The sequence below is a fragment of the Rhinolophus hipposideros genome, assembly GCF_964194185.1.
Source record: "Rhinolophus hipposideros genome assembly, chromosome: 9".
Taxonomy (NCBI): Eukaryota; Metazoa; Chordata; class Mammalia; order Chiroptera; family Rhinolophidae; genus Rhinolophus; species Rhinolophus hipposideros.
The window spans coordinates 73,727,951-73,749,645 of NC_138055.1; the positions used below are offsets into that span (position 1 = coordinate 73,727,951).

Below are 21,695 nucleotides of genomic sequence, written 5' to 3' on the forward strand. Positions count from 1 at the left end.
TTTCAAATTCTAGGACAGAAAATCAAGGACATGTAGTTGATAAAGGGAGAATGTTAACTGGACAAAGCAACTTGGTAAAGTTTTGTCTTTGGATACCTCCCACAAATTGTTCTCCATTATTCCCCTCCTTCTTCACATGTCCTCATAAAATTGGTCATTTACCAGGATCCTATTAAAGCCCTCAACTAACTAAAAGCAGCATCCCAAGCTATGGGGGTCTATACACACCATCTTCCCCATTTTTGCCCATCTCCCCTCAAGATAAATCTTCCATAACCCAAGAAACTTGTCAACTAAAATTTAATACCATGATGGCTCGCCATGTCATCCACTAGGGGGCAAAACAGTATTTCATATTATTTTAAAGGACTCCTAGAGATGGAGAGCTTTAGCGAAGGGAATGAAGGATGGAATTTCAGGCACCGCGGCATGCTACAGCATGAGGAGTCTTGACAAAGAAATTTCTGGGACTCACTTTCCAGTCCGCATTCTGTTCACATTCCCCTACCCTGCACTCAAAATGCACCTAATATGAAATTAAGTACAACAAATTCCTCTACATTCTCCATAATGTTACTTCATAGTACGTTTCTATAATGGCCCTTACCATTTTATGTTGAACTTTTGTTTCTATGCCTGTTCTCCCCAGCATAGAATAAGTTTCTTACTAGCAAGAACAAGTTTTAATCATCCCTGTTCCCAGTACCTTGCACCACGATTGACATTGAAAACACAAAAAAGGGCTTAACGAGCTAAATTAATGAAGTATAAAACTAAGTGTTGCTCATTTTCTATAAACCACACAAAACGAAATGAAATAAATCAGTAATAGTACTTTTGGAAACACCATTTAGAATTCATTCATTTCTTTGTATTATTGTCAGGCTAGGTTACAGTAACAAATAGACCCAAACATGTGATGATTCAACCAAAGAGAAACTTATTTCTTGCTCACTCAACAGTACAAGGTGGTACCACATTGGCAGGTAGGGCTCTGCTTTCCTACCGGAATCATTCAGAAATCTGGCTGATTGAACCTCTGCCGTCTTCAGTATGTGGATTCCAAAGTCATTGTCTGCCATAGGAGAGAGAAAAAGATCATAGGAAGGAGTTTGGGGGAGTGGTGCACATCACTTCTCTCTAGTACTTTCTGCCAAAGTGGAGCATTCATTCTTTGACCCAATGAAAGTGTACTAATCATCTCCTATGTGCCAGGTACTATGCACATAGAAGAAAAGGTACTATACAAACATGATCAAGTTCATAGAAGTGAGATACAATCCAATAATCACACAAATCAATACATGCCTGCGTCACATGGCTACAGTTACTGTACATGATTATAGCACATGATTACTATAATCAATATCTCAAAGGAAGAGTTCAAGGAGCTACTAAAGCATATATAAAAGGGCCTTATTTAGTCTGGTAAGTCAGGTAAGTGTTCTCCAAATAAGTGAACTTTGAGGTGAGGCCTGAAAGATGAGTACAATTCACATGACATATTTAATGATATGGGGGGAAAAACACTGATATGACTGGAGCACAGAAGGGAAAGTAGCATAAGATGAGGATAAGGAGTAAGCAGGTACCAGACCTTGGAGAATATCATAACTGATGGTAAAGACGTGGGTCTTTATCCCAAGACAGACAGAAGACCTACTTGAGGATTGTATTTGTTTTGAAAAAGGTGACTCTGCCCACTGTATTTTAAGAGTAAATTCAAGGCGATTAAGAGACTATTGGAATAATTCAGATAACAGATTATTGGATTAGGGTGGTAAGTAGTCTAATATTGGAATATTAGAGATTTATTTGTTAGGGACGGAAACAAGTAAACCCACTTGAGAAATTACTCATAGATTAAATCATAACTCTAATGAAGTCAAAGGTCAATGCTAATGTCCAGTTTTCTGGTTTGAGTACTAATTGGAGGCTGGTACCAATCACTGAAATCGAATGAACCAGTTTGTGAGAAAGATCATCAATTCAGTTTTTGGCTCTAAAATGTGTATGAAATATTCTAATGTGGACATGATGGGCAGTTGGATGTATAAGTCTGGAGCACAGATAAAAGGTCTTAACTGAAGGTACAAATTTTGGAATCCCTTCTAGATTGTAATTAAAGCTATAGACTGGGATAATATTAGTTTACGAAGAAAAGAAATGGACTAGGACTGAACCTTGGGACAGGAGACCAAGAATGAGTGGCCAGAGGCAGATAAATCAAGAAAGCATTGTATTAGACAATCCAAGGAAGAGAGGGAAGTCAACAAATTCTGCTGAGAGTTCAGGTTAATGAGACCTGAAAAAAACATTTGGCTTACTAAGATAGATGTAGCAAACACTCCTCTAGTACGTTTGATGTGCCAGGCACTCTTCTAAACACCTTACTTTGCCTGACATTTTACTTTCCTTATTTGGTTCATTGGGTTTGTATGCTTTATTGTGTCCCAGTGTCTAGAACAGTGCCTGGCACATAGGAGGTGCCCAATAAATATCCTGTTCATAAATATCCCAATAAATATTTACTGTTTTATGAACAAACAGTGAGTTAATGCCCATGCTTCTGTCCAGTGCTCTTCCCATCACTCTGCTCTGCACTTTCCTCTTACCATTTATAGGCATTTTGATTTTCTATTTTCATCATTATTTTCATCATTTCAGATTATCCACTTTTCTGTTGTTAATTATTATTTCTAATAGGACTACAAGTGTATAACAATCAAAATAGACATTAAAACTATCATGAAGAAATTCTGAAGCTGTAAATCAAATAGAAGCCCCCCTTTAATTAAATTAGGTAAATGTTACACTTATACAAAATAACTTGGTTTAAGCATTTTGGGACTTTGCATGTGCATTCCTGTGCCTAGAACATTCTGGGCCTCTTCTTCATGGGGCTCACATTGACTCTTCCTGCTGAACCTTCACATCTTAGCTCAGGTACAGGCTCTTCCAGGACACTTATATGTTACCAACCCTCCCCACCCACCCACCCATATACACACTAGTTCTGGTTAAAAGGGGAGAGCTCGAGATTCGTCTCAAAGCTACGTTTGCACGGCAAGCACATTAGTTTTACAAAGAATATGCATCTGGCGTGGCTGAAGAAATTGGTAATGACTATCGGGGATACAAATCTCCAACTAATGGCCTCCTTTAGTCAGTCTGACTACTAGACCCAGCAAAGTTTCAACCTTCTCTACTTTGTTTCCATAGCATCTGTGCCACCTATATGGTTCAGTGAACACATTATATTGTGTTTCTTTATCTAAATCTGTCTCTCCTCTATATTCCAAACTTCTTAAAATCATCTTATTCACTAGGTATAGATGGAGCCTAGACTAGAACATGGCAGAGTCCCCGGTGAAACTAAATATATGTTTAATGAGAAATGAATGAACAATGGAATGAATACAAAGTAAATGGATTATAGAGTATCCTCACAAAAAATGTATTCAAAGACATAACATGCTGTCTCCTTCACCTGAACAACTTACTGTACATTTGTGCATTAGGCCAGAGTCAGTCTTTTTTGCTTGGGTACATCCACAGCAACATTTCACACTGTGACCATCTGGACCATTAGATGTAAATACCGATTTGGCAGATACTTCAGGGATATGAGAGTAGTTGTGGGAATAAAATGAATTTCAAAGATACTACCACACAAAGGACATATTTAACACCATTCTGTTATTAAAATTAAAAACCTGACATTGTCCTTCTTATAAATAAAAAACATGTTAGTTTTCTGTGTTTTGTTTTTCACAAATGGAGAATATGCATAGTCGGGATTTTATTTTGAAAGGTTATTGGATTGCCATTTGTTTATTTGTCACCTCTAAATAGATTCCCAACCTCAGAGAAAAATCCTCTACTCAGACAATCTATTGCCAATTTAAAACAGAAAAATCCTAAGATTAACATAAATAGAATATGTTCTTTTAAAATGTCACAGCATTAAGTCAATTCAGGTACCTTTTAAAAACTCATTCAAAAGTACAGCATTTCCACCAAGCATGTGAACTTAGCCCCATTTGCAAAGGTCATTAAGTGAATCCTTCTTTTTATATATAAAACAATGCATGGTGTTATAGAAGCCATCATATAAATATTCATTTTAAATCAAACTTTTATTTATCCATTAGATATGACCTCTGTTCTAATACCTAGTGCTTTTCAAAAAGGAATGGAATTGCTGTAATCGTCTATTAAATCATTAATTCCTTGCTACTCTATTTAGTGGCTGCTTGAAAAAAAAATAATGGAATTATCAAGCAGCTCAGAACAAAGGTGCTTTCTGATTGTCAGCTCCATATTGTAAAAAGCAGGTTAATTTCTCCAAATCTCACAGTTGGAGCTTTCTAACACTAACTGGCGGTTTCCACCTAGTTATCAAGGCAATTGGCTAAAATAAATTATACATAAATTTGAAATTCCTAATAGTAATAAGGCCCCTTCACGAGATAATCACACCAGCAAAAGCGCTCGTCTGTCAGCTACAACTCTACAGGGTTTTTAAATTATCTTATAAAATCTACATTTCCAGAAATGTTTTCATTTCTAGTTTTACGATAGGGCTAACGTGGCATTGAAAATGGAATATCCATGTGGGTGGTCAGTTGAAATATTAGTCATTCCAATCTGACAGTAAAAAAAACTCAAAACTCAAAACTTTGATTTTGAGTCAAAGGACCTTGCTTCATTCAGTTCCACACTGAGAAACCTATGTAATCTTATGTAACCTTTGAGTCTTAAAGTCTTCATTTATAAAACAGACATAACAGTATCTACTTCACAGGACTGTTATGGAGAAAACTAGACAGAATTATCAAGGAGCAGTACAGATCTGACATGCAGATTTGGGTATCATCTTCCTACGTAAATTTTCCAAGAACTACTTTTGTTTCTCATTGCCATAACCCCACTAAAGGAAAAGGTTTTAAAATTTAGAAAATCTTCATTTCTAGAACTTTAGAGTGATAGATAAAATGTTTAATACTAAATCTTTATATTATTATCCAATCAACTTTCTTCCAAACTGACATGTGAAAATTATGAAATAAGAGTTTGATGTGAACTCTCCACATAAAACTTTCAGATCGTTATGAGGATGAATGGATAAATAAATGTGGTCCATCCACACAATGGAACACTATTCAGCCTTAAAAAGAAGGAAAATTCTGACACAGGCTATAATGTCAGTCAGCCCTGAGAATTTTATGCTGAGTGAAATAAACCAGACACACAAAAAAAAAAAACAAATTAAAAAAACAAAAACAAAAAACTTCCAGATCATTCTAATCCTTCTATGTAGATGACAAAAGATACAGTAAAACTACCACATGCTAAAACCAGACTCTAGTGTATCACCATCTAATCAAATGTCCTAAATCAATGAATCGAGGACAAAACTAGCATGTAATGGAAGACAGTTGTCCCATTCTCAAACTTTTCACTTTAGAAAATTATTAAAGCTGATTTTTAAAGAATTAGAGAAAGCATACACTTATACCTTAGGTAGTTACAATGCAGAAAATTTAATGAACAAGATAAAGGTTCATACGAATTGGATAGGTTCCTCGCATCTTTCTAGAAAATTAGCTTTTCTTTATCTGCCTGAGGCCATAAAAGACGCAAATTCCAGAAAAAAACAGTGACTAGCTTTCAAATGGCTTACAGATCCAGAAGTCATACCATTTTAAAACACTGAAAAGTAACTTCCATTGATTAATATAAAAAATACATGTTTAATTTAGCATACCAATTATGATAATTTTATGAGCAAATAAAATTTTACATGTTCAAATTTCTAAATTAGGTAAATGTAGATCTGTAAAGGGTGCTAAAATAAGTATTTTTTCATATTTCTCTTTCTCTGATATTTTCTTGCTTTCACACACTCATTCTTCCTCCATCCCATAGCTTTAAAATTACAGGTACTTTATATATTTCTCCTACTTGAGGTGTGTTTTTTCAAACTCTATAATTGCTGTCTTCTAAAGCTAAATATTATGTAAAACCTTAAAATTCCCTATCCATCATAGATTGAATAAAAAGATACTAAAAGATAGGCAAGTTGTGGCATTTCTTTGTTTAAAACAATTGAGATGCCCATAAATTAATTGTGCAATTAAATGATAGGACATAAAGAGAAGTGTCATTTAAGAGAGAACAGTCATGTCTAAAATGCCTAATTAGAACAGTTACAATAACCTGGTTCTGCAACAGAGTGAGTTCCCCAGGGAAGGCGTTGTGGCGAAAAGACAGAATCCTGCAAAACGAACCCTCCTCTTCATGAGCATTTTTTTTTTAACAGAAATTGCCTTCATTTACATTTCTCTTATAAGATTCAGATGAATCTGTTTACACTATATATTAATTTCTATGATATTGACTCTCATTCTGCATGTTCAAAGACTATGAAAATAAATTTCTTCCACTAGATTCTCCTGATGTGTAAATTAATTTGTAGGGGTGAATAGGCACTTCTGGTGAAGTTAGCAAGGTAGAAGTCACTATTATCTATACTAATGGAAAAGAGTTATGACCTAGATAACTCAAAATGGGATATTACCTAAAATTGCCATTTATTTGCTTTTTCGAATAGTGTGGAAAGTGAATTCAGGCAAGGACCCTGCCTTTAAGGAGTCTACAGTCATGTAGGAAAACTAAGACATGTGCACAATAAGATAAAAAAAGAACGTCCTTAGTAACATAAGATGGGTAAGATCTATGAGCATTCAAGGAATGAGAGAATTGGGGCTATAAATTCACATGGTGATATTTTCAAAAAAGCATTATTTAAGGAAAAAGAGTACCAATTCTCTCTCTCTCTCTCTCTCTCTCTCTCTCTCTCTCTCTCTCTCTCTCTCTCTCTCTCTCTCACACACACACACACACACACACACACACAGAATATATTAGTTCACACGTATAGATAAATCATAGAACAGGTGATTGATTACCTTTTCTTTCTTTAAAGGTGCATATAATGAGTACCCTAAAAAAGGAATTACATTTCCTTAAATTGTTAAATTACATCTAGGCAGTTATTTCCACAGTGGAGACACTGGCTCATTTAACATACGTGAAGTTATAGATAAGGCCAAACACAGTCATAGTAAGAGTAGAACATGAGAGGACATTAGGCTATGGTCTTCTGTGCGTCATTCCTGTATTAAAAGTCTATGCAGAAGTCTGACACAACCATTACCTTCTTTGTATTCAGAAGTCAACCTGTTTTTGCAGGAGGGGGTGGGAGCAATAAGCAACAAACCCTCATTTACCATATGCCTAATTTCCTATATCAGAAAGCAGTCTAGAGGCTCCCACCACATCTCTCTCATGCTTATAAATATGAATGCTAAAGTTCTAATACCATGGTTCTTAATTAGTTATTCCAAAGAGTAAGATACTTAAGGTTGGAGAACCCATCGCAGTCCTTTCTGAAAAAAATAAATAAATAAAAGTTCTATATACCATCATTTTAAACTGACTCATTTGTTCAGAAATGCCTGAGTACAAGACTGGAGAATGTGCTTTGGGCCTAAAACACGGTACCAGTGAAATAACATGAGGGACTGTGGGATGCTTTGTTTTGTATTCCTATGTATGGGTTTGCCAGACTGCCACTTAGATTTTTACAAATATTAGGATAAGGAAAAAGAAAGTGAGATCTCCCTTGAAATGAATAAAACTGAAAGTACAAAAATTTACTTTGTTGCCTTTCATGTACTAGAAAGTCAGAATTTGTCATCAATAAATAGAATTTAGTGGAACACAAATAAAAGTCTTTTTCCCAAAAATCTAAAGTATTAATCATAATCCGATTTGAAATGCAAAGAGACAAAAATGTAGGTAGGGTTGGTTTTCCTACAAAAGTGTTAGGCTCCTTTCAAAAGTATTTAATACAGTTATGAACATTTTATTCTAAGAAAGTCATCTTGGGCTTGTTTCCTGAACTGTTGAATTATGGATATATTTTGAAGAATGTTAAAGTACAAAGGAGCTGTTTATAAACTGAAAAGGGTTACAGTCAGTCTTAACGCTACCTTGGTAAACGAAAGACCACTGGATAAACGACAATGAACCTAAGAGTTTTCAAATTCTGTCATAATCCTCCTCCTGAGGAATTTACAGTGCATATGTACAAACTATATTCACCTTTACCTGAAAAGTTACTTAAACCTTCATATTGGATTTCACAGCAAGAGAAATTGGGTGATATCTGCTTCTCCCTGCGCTATGTACCTACGGCTGGCAAACTGACGGTTGTCATTCTGGAGGCAAAGAACCTGAAGAAGATGGACGTAGGGGGCTTATCTGGTAAGTCTGTGATGTTTATTGTTTTCTTTAAATGCTATTTCTTCATGGTTACCAAATGCATAGCACACAAGCTGTGACTCCCTAATGCTTAATTGATCACAGTTCTCTTTCCTACGGAGGCTGGAAGCAATCTCAAAATGTATCCCAACACAGCACCCCAGGAAGCCACTCTCAATTTATTGGAATTGGCACAGAAAATGAAATCTATTTTCCTGCTTCATAGTCAAGTGATCAATTGCCAGTTCTATAGCATTGAAGGCTGAAGATGTCTGCTTCTCTTCAAAAAGGCAATGCCTATGACCAATTATAATTTTGTTGAGTTCTTTCTTAGTCAAAATTCACCCAGGATACAAAAAATAGTGCTTATCTGAGACTTATTAGGTATTTGATGGCCTCGCATGGTTTTTAACAATACTGTTTTATTAAAGATTTTGCATTTGAAATATATGTGAGCAAATAAAATCTGTTTGAGAGTAAATCCCCATGATGATGCATTTATTTTCTACAGCTTATATTGGGGATGGAAAAGACTTGGATCTAAAGTTCTATGCAACCCTACCTTCATTTAAAAAAAAAAAATAAGTACTATACTCTTGTTCAAAAGCAAAGTCAACTCAAGGACTTGTCATTTCCATAGTTGAACATATTTTTTTTATTTTCTTCTCTGTGCGATTAAATCAATTATATTTAATTTTCCAGTACATTATTGCAGTGTGAGACATTTTCTTGATATGTCACAAGGTCATCATAAACAGACTATGGTTGTCATTGTTTGTGGCCATGGCACTAGAACTAACATTACTGGTTATGCAGTGCTTTCTCTAATAAAAATATTGCAAACTTCAAAAGGTCACCCTAATGCAGCCCGGTGATTTTTATATTCCAAAGCATAACAGCTAAAAGATGCTAAAGCTGAGTTTCTACTTACTGAACCACTAATTTGTCAACAAAATTCTTCTGGTGCCTAAGTGTATTTCTCTTTATAAGTAAATTGCCTGAGGATGCTGTACTAATTCTTTCAAGTCACTAAGACCTCATTTAATAGCTGACTGCTTCTATTGCTTAATAGCATAAAGAACACATTTAAAGCAATGAGCACACTTTCCTCTAAACATGTGAAGAATACGTAATGTGTCTAAGATGTAGAATATATGCATGTATGTATGTAAGTGTCTCTAGACATATACCTTTCCTAGCCCTGTCCTCTGAAAAGACCTTAAAACAGACTGGTCAATTAGTAATGAGCATCCCTAGCACCAGATATGGTTTGAAAATAGAATTTCTCACTAAAAGAACCTGGGGCTTAATTAGAGAAATGGGAGATTCCAGGTGTGACACAGGAACTATACAAGACAAGCCCAGAACATCTCATCATACCTGAAAGCAAGGAAGCTACCAAAGACTAGTGGGGTTATGTCAGACTTAGGAGCTACCTTAAAGAGGCTTCCAATGGCCAAAGATGTAATCGTTTAAACTTCATAAATGCAATACATTTAAACACTAGTAAATGTAATGTATTTTAACCTAAAAAAAAAAAAAATGACACCATAATAATGAGTATTTCATGTGACCACATGTGAAAAAATTCTGAGAATTGTTTAAGCACAAAAACAGTTCATTCACAGATTTCTACTTAGTACCCTGAGGTCTGACTTCAGACACCTTTGACCTTTTCCTTTGGTTCAATAGCCAGATACTATTACATGTCCTTTGTACCCACTCACACAGGTTCCATTCCAAACTTCGATGCCAACCATGTCATCATCACCTGTGTCTAGTACTCCCCGGGTCTACCTCCCCGTTTGTATTACACCCTTCAGTGCTGCCTCCATTCCTCGCTTAAGTCATGATCTTCACCTAGAATTCTTTTCCTTCCAATAATGCCGACCTAAATCCTATGCATTCTTCAGGCCCAGCTTAAGTCTCCTTTCCTCCATCGATTAAACAAATGTGCCCCTACCTTATGTTAGGCATTGTTCTGAAGCTAGGTTTACGTCAGTGAACAGGCAAAAACACCCTGCCGTCATCCAGCTTACATTTTAATGTGGAAAATGAATAAATAAGAAAAACCCATAGTATGCCAAGAGGTAAAAAGTGCTACCGAGAAAACAACACACAGAAGTAGGATAAGGAATGCTGGGGAGTCATGGTAAATGGGACAGTCAGAGAAAGCCTCATGAGTAGGTAACATTTTGACAACATTCTGGAAAGGAACCTTGGGATCTCCGGGGAAGAGAACATTTTAGGAGTAGGGACTCCATAAAGCCTTTTCTGATCCATCCCACTAGAACAAATCTTTCCCTTTTTTAAATGCCAATAACAGTTTGTATCCTTCAAATACCATGCTTCCCTCTCGCTAGAATGTGCATCTGTATTCCCACGATGCCCTCACTGAGTGGTAGCACTGAGCATAGCTGCTGAATGAACAATGAATTATTTACAAAGGAGCTATGGCCTGAAAAAACAAGTCTTGCATTTCAAATTTGTTTAACCTACTTACCATTAAAATAACTTTAAGCACTTGGATGGTCTGTTTCAAAGTAAGTTGACCTATGTATGTCCTATGAGACCAAAATTATATAATGAGATTATTCCATGTAATTTCAAATGTCGAATTATATTTGCCAGAAATTGGAACCAATGTGGGTTGTTTTGCCAAAGTTTAAATCCCACACTGCCAGTACTTGCAATTTGACATTGGACAAGTTATTTAAGCTTTCTAAGCTTTATTGCATTATCTATAAAGCGGAAGTAATAAGAGAACCTTGTTTATGAGATTATTGTGGAAAAAAATGAATGAAAGCACTGGTTCTGACACACCTAAGTGCTCGCTAAATATTATTGTAATTATTTCCATTAATAATTTTATCAAATCTTGGGTTAAATATGCAAAATGCAAAAACAACCAATGGACAGTTTAACCAATTATTTGATTCAATGGAAAAAGAAAGTTCATTTGTTTATTTGATGGTACTGGCTGCTCAATTTAGGCAAAATAATATCAGTAGACCATGTTTTACACATACTCATCAGTGATTAAGACAAGGTATTGAATTAATCAATAAAATTGAAGAAAATAAGAAATGGAAATTTTTTAAAATAATTTTTCTTACTACTCTCCAACAGTGACTGTTTATTTCTTTCCTATTGTGTTAATTCAAAACGCCCTGCACAAAGATTTTATCTCTATCATATATCCATGGAGCAAACCATGCAAATCCCAACACTCCTTATTTTGCAATTTAAAAATCCCTTTTCTAGAAAAATCTTGGTTTACTCATGTGGTTGTCATGATAGACCTGTGATGAATTTCTGAAGCTAATATTCTCAGAAAATTGAAGCTTAGAGACATTAGATAATGTAACTGAATCATCTCGATCCATGTCTGGCACAAAGATACTAAAGGTGCCTTCTCTGCCTGGAGCTGAAACACCAAGATGAGGTCCTCAGGGTTAGTACGGCAAGAAATGGACGCTTCATGGATTGTTGGAAATCAACACATCCTTGAAGACTAGAGAAATTTTCACATGTATAAATCCCTATGAACACTCCCTGTCAAACAGTTCCCTGGCACTCCCTGTCTTTTCTTCCCAGAATCATAAATTGATTTTGTTACCTCACTGATGGCTTCTAGAAGATTTCTCTTCTTGCTTGATCCAGTATGAAACAGAATGTAATCTCACAAACAGTTCCGTTTCCCTTTCCCTGAAGCTAGCACCTAAGTCCTTTTGAAATGTTTCTAAGTGTTTGTACTGCTAGGAACCACGGCAAATCAACAAGGGTAAAAAGTGTGTAGCCTTAATTGTGAAGAGAACAACAAAAGTGTGTCAAATATGATGTCAAGGGATTCAAATCAGACGCATCTATTCTAGCAGCCTCCTAAACATCAAGGAGCTAGAGAGGTGGCGATGAGGCAGGATCTGGTCAGAGATGACCCCAGCGCTGGTTAAAGAAAATGTGGTTAAGTATTCTCCCACATTATTTCTTTCTCCCTTTTACTTTCTGTCCGAAACGCCACCCCCAGTCTTCTTGACCATTACCAGTCCTGTCTTATCTCTGCGGGATTTATCCTATAAAAAGCAAAAGGCAGGGCTATAGAAGAGGTTCCTCCAAAGCATCTAAGTCTCCAAAAAAAATAAGGAGGGGCAATGAGATTCAGAAATGGCAGCAACTACTTGAGGAAGATGATGGAGGGATTTAAAAAAAGGGGACTTATGGCAGTAAAGGAGTCAACATCCCTGTATGTCAGACTGCCAGTATATGGATTAGCCACTGAGCCCTAAATCAGTAACACTGACCTTGCCCACCCACCCACCCAAACCCCTCCCCTCGCACATATTCCCTCCTTTCTATGAGACGCAATTTTAAAAAGTTGTTCATGGGTTTGTCTTCTCTCATTTCTATCATACTAGAAATATAACTTGGGAAATACAGCCAATTTAAATGTTTGAAGTCATCTAGGAAAAGAACAATTTATTCATTTTTAGGGAACCACTAGATTCCACATAGAAACCATGAATCAGCAGAAACAAATCCTTCTTTCAAGCATTATTTATCAAGATGCAATACTCTAGCCAGATGGGAGGGGAGTTGGAGGGATGGGTAAAGAAGGAGAAGGGATTAAAAAGTACAAATTGGTAGTTACAAAGAAGTCATGGGGATGGCAAAGCATAGCATAAAGAATATACTCAATATCGTAATAACTGTAGGTGGTATCAGATGGGTACTAGATACATTGGGGTGATCACTTCATAAGTTATGTAAATGTTTAATCTCGATGTTGTACATGTGAAATTAATATGTCAACTACAATAGAAAAACAAAAAATATATTTAAAGAAAAAAAGGATGTAATATTCTACCTACATCAGAGTCACCTAGGGTCCATGTTAAAATTTAAGATTTCAGGGACTACCGCAGTCTTAGCTATAACTGAATATCTAGTGGTAGAAACATAGAAATTACATTTTAAACAACGCTTCATGTTATTCTTAGGCATCTTAAGTTTGAAAACTACACTTTACAGAGTGTAGAGAGAGAAATCATATTTCAATATACAAACTTATCAAATAAAGATGTTTGATACCTTAAACTTACACAATGTTATATGTCAATTATATCTTAAAATTAAAAAAAAAAGAAAACTACACTTTAGAGACTTAAATGCTACATCATAATTTTAGCTGAGGTTCAGGTCAGACAAATTCCAACTTAGAATTCTTTTAGTCAGTGATACAGAATATATCCTTTGCCTTATACACTGGAATTTTCTTTATAAGAAGTTCCATTTCTTTCATCAACCCAGTATCCTCTTTACTGAAAGATACCTTGCCCACTTGTCTAAATTACTGTCTTTTTTTTTTCAATCTCTTCCACTAAAAGAGAAGATAAAAGCACTGGATGGTTCCTTTATACATTTGTTACCACCACCCTATCTGTACCTTCCATTAGTGCTGAAAGCATGACAAAGAAAACCACTCCAAATTCAATTGATTTGAGCTAAAAACCACTAGTCTGGGAGCTGGGCCAATAAATAAAATAGCAAAAACTTATATGAGCCAATTAGATATGGATATGCAAATGAACTGGCCATGATATCAGGGGTCAAGCAATAATATGCAAATAAACTGGCATCTTATTGAGCTAACAAGACAGGAATATGCATAAGTTGGCTGTGCTATCAGAAGTCTTCATCATGATTTTAGGCTTGAATGTTAGAATATCAAATTCTGTGACACTTCAAAATGTTTAATTACAATACTGATAAAATAATCTGAATCCCTAAGATGTGAATAAATTGATCTAAAAACAAATGACAAATCTTTAAACTGGATCAACCTAGCAACTGAGTGGTTAAGAAGGGTATAACCAAGCCCAATACAAGTTGAGACCCAGGCACAGTTACCACACGATGGATAGAAATGTTCTGCCTGAAGGACTAATAGTGGTTTGAAGGAAATGAGAAGAGCAGATATGGAGTGTGGGCTATTTCAGTAATCCAAAGAAACGAGTGATAGATTACAATGAATTTGTTAGAACAGTTAGCACAAAAACTCCTAAATAAGTCCTGTAGCTGGAAGGTACGTATCCAATCATTCAGCAAACATCATCTGAATACACCCTCTGAGCTGGGCACCATGCCAGTCCTTGGGTATGTAAGGAAAAGTCACAGCAGACACTTGCACAGCGGAAGGTGCGCCAGAACACCATCCTAAATGTTTTACATACATTACCTGATTTAATCCGCATTACAACACTATGAGGTAGATACTATTTTTAATGCTATTTTATCCATGGAACTGAAGCACAGAGAGGAAACTGACTTTCCCAAGGTCACAGAATTATACATGCAGAGTTAGGATGTCAACCCAAACAGTCTCTCTTCAGACTCCATGAATAAAACATACGACATCTAAGTCCTTATCCTTTCTCAGCAGGTAAAACCTGGAGAGCAGATGGCTAACTACATGTTACAGTTTGAGAGGTGGCCAAAAATTCTGCCTTATTCCAAAATTCCTTTAAATCCAAACTAAAATTCCATCATGGAAGCCATTAATATAAATTGGTTGATTGTTTGATTAGTTTTTGGCTACTTAGAAAAGACGGAATCAATGAGTCCATAAGATCAGATATTAATAGATTATATTAATATTATGTAATAGATTTCCAGGCTGAAAGGACCACCTCAATTTCTCCCTGTGTACAGAGTGGCACGTTATTTTAGTGATCGATTCTTTCATACTAAAGAGGATGAAACACAAAACAGTATAGTGATATCAGTGATAAATGTGAAGGGATGTTGCCAGAACATTTTGAAAGAAAGTCCAGGTCTAAGGTATTTGAGTGACTACTAATGGTAGAGAAAGATTAGAGAAAAAATGCATCTACTACTCAATTTTATCAAGGCCTGACTCTGGAAAACAGTGTGTGATATTGTGGGGGTAGAGGGTAATCAGTAGATGTAATAGTACAAAAGCTTACTACCCCTCTGTGGGGTCAAAGTTAGATATTTAAATATTAAAATTGAAGAAACTGGAACTTCAATTGACAATGTACCAGGAAAATAGAGCTCAACTGGAAAATGTTGACAAGAGAAATGCACAGATGGACAAGTGAAAATAGTGAGCACCAAAGAGGTCTGAGCTAAGGCATTTTTACTCATCAAAATGAAACTCTCAATTTTGAAGGTGACAAATGCTTTCGGCCATTGAAATGCCAAGTTCAATGGATAAATGTAAAACATCTTGCTGTGTTGAGTAAGCCAAAATGTGGCAGATGAGCTTCAGAGTAAGCAAGTTTAGAAATAATACATTGAAAGAAAAAAATTAGACTATAAATAATAGGGTCAATTATAAACCAAGAAAAAGGTCACACAGAAGAATCCAGTGAAGACATTCACAAAGTGTACTATTACAACCAAAGTGGCTTGGTGTTGTCACAGATTTTGTAATTATGTACAAGAGCGGAAAAATGCCCTACCTTTGTCCAAGACTAACGCTAAAATTCATCCATGTGTGGAGTATATGTAATTATGGTTGCCCACCTCAGGCAAGATATAATGGTATTAGATGAGTAACTGCCAGAGGAAAGCGGCTAAAACAGGGATGAAGGGGCTATGTGAGGACAGGCTAAGATTGGGACTTTGTAGCCCAGAAAAGGAAAGCTGAGCGGAGATATGATTAAAGTCTGAAAATCATGAAAGGTAGAGCTAGAGTAATGCCAATCTGTTTATCACATCCCACAATACTAGAATTAAGAAGCGACCTTGATGTTTGAAAGCACATAGATAAAAGGGAGGGCCATTCAGAAAGATCTCAAAGGCACTTTTCTACTCAAAAATTCTTTGTCAATTTTTTTTTGCTACTTTCCAGTTGGGGAATAAAAGCTGGTTACTCCAGGAAATGGAACATACATGTATGGGTCTGTTTTGAGCTATAGGCTTAAAAGGGGACATCTCCACACCTTTATTTTGTGCTGTCTTATAGAGCCCCCATTCTGTTCCATGGGTAACTAGCAGAAACTGACCCCACAGCGGCATCTCTCACAAATCCAACCCAGAAGGGCTACATTCCCATCCTAGAGTTGACCATTTTATCCTCTGCTCTCCACTCCATATACAGGAAAGGAATAAGGAGAGTCAGATTTTTTTTTAAGAGATCATTGTGTTGGCACAATTAAGGCTCCTGTTTGTTTGTTTGTTTTTTAACTACATTGGGTGGGCTTTTCAAGAGCTATTATCCATATTATCCACATTTGATAAAGATTTTTTCCTAATAAAACTATTAAAAATATATAGCAAATACATATGCCATCTTTTTCTTCCTTTTACGAAGCTACAAGATTCCTGTCACCTACAATAGGTGACAATGCCATATACCATTGAGTCTCAAACACTGTAACAATGTTCAAAGGAATAAACATCAAAAATGATCTTTTTTAAAAAATCGTACTTTATTATAGTCACCTCCACCTCCAAAAGGATATTTGGGTTGTAGTTGGTCCCTCATTTCCTTATTCCTAATGTCTGTTAGGTTTAAACGTGTCCCTCTCTTTTCCTCTTCTCCATAGTCTTCCTTCACTGTGGCACCAGGAGCCACTCTGAGAGCAAGGATTGTGTCTACCTATGTTTGCATGCTCATGTTAGGGGAACAGACCTCAACGTTCCCTGCCTAAACAACAAGTTATGAATTTTTAAATTCTGCCAGCTTAGCTGCTTATTTTGTCTTCATCTGCTATCTGATCTGACTTAATTTTTCCTATTGAAATTCTTTCGGCACCATATAGTAATCTTATTACACTAGAAATAGCTAACACAAAATAAAAATTAAAAAATGTAATTATTGCTTTACTTTAGCTGTCATTTCAGATTTTTCTTCCTTCTTTTATTCCCCCTTATCCCCTTTAGTAGTAACTGTCTCCAGGAAATAATGTAGACATTACTACAGCTATTCCTCACAATCATAAAGATATTTTTCAGCGAAGAAGTAAAGACAAAAATGGTCCCCTGGTCACATCTTTTGCCCAGCATGAACAGATAAGGTAATGATTCAGCATCTTACTTGCTTTGTAGACTAACTCCTTATAAAAGGAAGTCAAGAGATCATAGCTGCTGGTTACCTTCGTGAATTACTAATAACCTAACTGCTATACTTCATTGTCAGTGATCCCTGCAAAACTAGGTGTCTCCCTATAATTTTTTTTCTACAAATAAATGATTAAGTTTTTACTTAGGTAATTAACTTTTTAACTTAGCAATATGAAATAAGTACATTATTTTATATTCTTGGGAACATTAAAACTGCTTTTACCCAGAACGAAAGCAATATGCTTGATTGACTTAAGAAATTCATAGATTCCAAACTACTAATTTCAGCCAACATGATAGTGTAATTAATGGTCCCTCATGAACCAAAAATTGCTAATGCATATTTAGTGACAATATACTTGCATATATATAATACATAGTGATAATATACTTGCAGAAGTAATACATACATTGTATGTATTGTGTGTGTGTGTGTGTGTGTGTGTGTGTGTATACATATATATCTTTCAGGTTTCACAATTATCTACTGATCTTACAGCTGGCATTTGTGTATAATATTATGAACTTCCATATCATAATTAAGGGGAAAAATGCTTTTACAATATTTCCCTAGATTTTTAGTTTTAAATTTTTATAAAAGCTTAAGAAATAAAGTTAATATAACCTATAACCCCACCACTTATTTTTAATATGTGAGGTAAAAAATTAAGTCCCCAAACTAGTCCCTCTAATCCCTTCCCATTCAGAGACAGTTAATTGTCTCAAGAAATAATTTGAAATTTTATATCCAGATTTTCTTTTCTGCATTATATAAATTATACACATGCAAATATATATGCACTCTACAAAAATGGGATCATATCCAATACATTATTCTGTCATGTTTTTCACTACAATAAATAGAGATCCTTCCAGGCCAGTACACATGGATATGCTATTCCTGTTACACTCATTGCATAGCATCTCTTTGTTTGCATGTATCATAACATGTTTAGTAAGTCCCTATAAATATATAATTTTATGAGGAAAACTATTTAACTGCACCAAAGGACTTCAAACAAGACCTAAATAAATAGAATAATGTGCTCCTGGATAAGAATATAGTAAAGATGTCAGTTCCTCCCAAATTAGTATTAAATGCCATAAATGAAGTTAAAAGTAACAGACTGGAAGAAGAAAATAAGGCATTAATATCTCTATAATAGAAAGAGCTCCTACTGTCAATAAGAGAAAGAAAAACAATGGAGGGAAGTTTCCATTTTTGTTTAACGTTCCTAAAATTTCCTTGCTGCTACTTCTATTATTGGCTCCTGAGGCTGAAAGGTAAAATTTACACAGTCTGATCATGCTTCTAAGAAAGAATTTTAAAGTAAGATGCAATTACCCTAAGTTCAAAACCTAAAAATGTGTTGCTTTAAAAAGACAACTGCAGTTGATTGCAAAGAGGACCAAAAAAAAAAAAAAAAAAAAAAATCAGGTCATTAGCTTGTAGATTTTCATCAGCTATATTTTCAGGAGTTTGACTCCATTAAAACACTCAATCCAGCAGCATTGTTTTGATAGCAAATTGAGGATATCTATGACAGTCACTTAGAGCCAATGTAAAAATATATTCCCTTACAAAAGTAAAAACCAACATTTTTAAGAGAATTTCTCAATTTCTAGACTTTACAAAACTACTTAAATATTTGAAAGCTGCTTATACTAAAAGTTGCCAATTCACGTTTTATATAAGAATTTCACTGAAAAACTTTAAAAATAGTTTAGTGGCAGAGATTTTAGAAGAGGTAGTGAATGCTTATGAATTATGTAAGCCTGAACTTTCATTTTAATAACTTCATTAAAATATAAAAACCTTAAAAGCCTCTCAACAGGAATTTAACTTTATGGAAATGCTTTATATGTGCCCTGACCTTGCCAAAAGGCATGCCTAAGGCATGATTTAGCAGTTAGTACAGGGCAAAGCTTAATGATAAATACCTATCTGAAAATGGGAGCATTTGTCCTTGCGTCCTTGGCCTCCAGTGGAGTTGCAACTCAGCCATAAACAGACCCTCTCCTGAGAGACAGCAGGACGCACTGGGAAAGAAACAGTGCCTGACCTTGGAAAACCTGGAGCTGAAGCCTTTAACCTTTCTGATCCTCAGTCTGTTCATCTATCGGGGTGTTAATGACAACACTTGCATTAGTAGTACAGCAGGTCCTCGGATACTGTCATTTCCCTTGTAACATTGAGGAGACACTGTAGGAACTTAACTTTTGTTTATATCAATTGGCCTGTAGTTAAATTGGTTGCATTATACTTCGTTTCACTTAAAGTCACAGAACCGATTGGCAATGTTTGGTGAGGACTTACTGTAATGTCAGTGTTAACAGCGCTAAATAAATGTTGGTTATTTCTAAGCAAGAGGCAGTTGTTGTTTTTTTAATTTATTGGGGTGACAATTGTTAATGAAATTACATAGATTTCAGGTATACAATTCTGTCTTACATCGTCTATAAATCCCATTGTGTGTTCACCACCCAGAGTCAGTTCTCCTTCCATCACCATATATTTGATCCCCCTTACCCTCATCTCCCACCCCCCACCCCCTCTGGTAACCACTAAACTATTGTCTGTGTCTATGAGTTTTTGTTTCTCATTTGTTTGTCTTGTTCTTTTGTTGTTTTGGTTTATATACCACATATCAGTGAAATCACAGGGTTCTCTGCTTTTTCTATCTGACTTATTTCACTTAGCATTATACTCTCAAGATCCATCCATGTTGTCACAAATGTTCCTATATCATCTTTCCTTAACGAAGAGGCAGTTCTTGATTAGCTATTTTTCTCACCATATCATGGTTCCTAGAAAATATGTTCCTATATGGCTAAATGTTGCATGTGTGTGCATGCTTAAAGAATGTACCTCCACTATTTACACAGCAGTCATCAGCTTAGATGAACTTATCGTAGGGGAACATGCTAAGGCTCACCAGCAACTTCTGCTCCCCTCTTCTGTTACTATTTGGCCGCAAGACTCAACATATTTTATAAGACATAAGAACCTTAGTATGTTTCTCAATTACTGTATTTCTACCTCTAAGTTATTTATTTGAATTTTCAAAGATACCACTTTTCCAACCCATTTTTTTTAATAACAGACCCAAGACAAACGCAGCTAGCTAGGCCAATAAATAGGAATAAAGAGGAAGGATAGAGCCTCTGTCATCCTAATTATGAAGTTAGTACCTGCTTGCTGGACAAATGCTCCCTCTCTCTAAAATGAAACACCACAAGATGGAGCCTGCTGTTGCTATGTTAATATGACTAGAAGTGGCAGGGCCTGGTCCCAACATAATCACCCCCCCGCCCCACCTCCACTTGTCTTTCCAAATAATGGTGCCCCAGCTAATGAATACTTAATTGGACACTGTATAAGTCACCATTCATTGCCCATTGTTGCTGCGGAATTGAGTGGTCAAGATTCCAACTTTCATTTAACTTCACAAATTCTCAAATCTTTACAAATAATGCTAACACCAAAACGAGAAGAGAAGTGCCTATATAAACGGTCACATCTTTGCAGCCCATCAGCCCTCTTCAGCTTGTCTTCCTCTACCTGATTTCCTTTTCTATATCAAACATATTCCCAGGCTGTGCTCATACTGGCATTTTTTTCTGAAATGAAAAAATTCTGCCTGGATTATGCATGTGTTCTACAGCCTTCACCTTAGATGAATTGCTTCCCTTGCCAAGAGGTAAAGCAGCTCAGTGAAAATACCGAGAAACATGGTAAGAAATGTGAAAAATTGTTGTGTATTAGTCCTACAGCAGCGATGCTTCCTCTATGCCACTATGATTTGTTACTTAACTAATTGTTAAATTTGCCCATATCAGTAATGTTGAACAGGGCCTGTCTCAAATAACTAGCCAGCCTGACCCAAGGTTAAACCAATTGCTTAGGAAACATTTTCTCTGAAGTTATGAACCTGAAGACTATATTCCACAGTGCAGGGATAAAAGTGTCAGCATTTCACAGGATGTTAAGGGAGACGTAAACATGAAATTAGGAGGTACATTCCAGCCACATCTTCAAATTTAAAATTAAAAAAAGAAAAATGCTCTTCACATATACCTCAAGCAGGGATCCTTTTATTTTAAATAAAGGTATTTTTAGTATTCCTGTAATAGAATTCAACAAAATAAAATTCAAGTATTATGTACGTTTAGCCCAAAGCTGAAGAGAAAGATATTATCTTCTTTTTACATAGCCAAATTATATAAATTTTGGTATATAGATAGATATATCTTTCAAAATCAACTTGCCCACACAC

At 35.7% G+C, this 21,695-nt stretch overlaps 1 protein-coding gene across 2 annotated transcripts in view; it reads left to right on the plus strand.

Annotated features, from left to right (window-relative positions):
* The window catches only part of SYT1 (synaptotagmin 1), a 507,590-nt gene that overhangs the window by 412,818 nt on the left and 73,077 nt on the right, over positions 1-21,695 (plus strand). For both annotated transcript variants that reach the window (XM_081059199.1, XM_081059198.1), the window contains exon 9: positions 8,217-8,334. In XM_081059199.1, the coding sequence (XP_080915325.1) occupies positions 8,217-8,334 (118 nt within the window). The remainder of the gene's footprint in view (positions 1-8,216; positions 8,335-21,695) is intronic.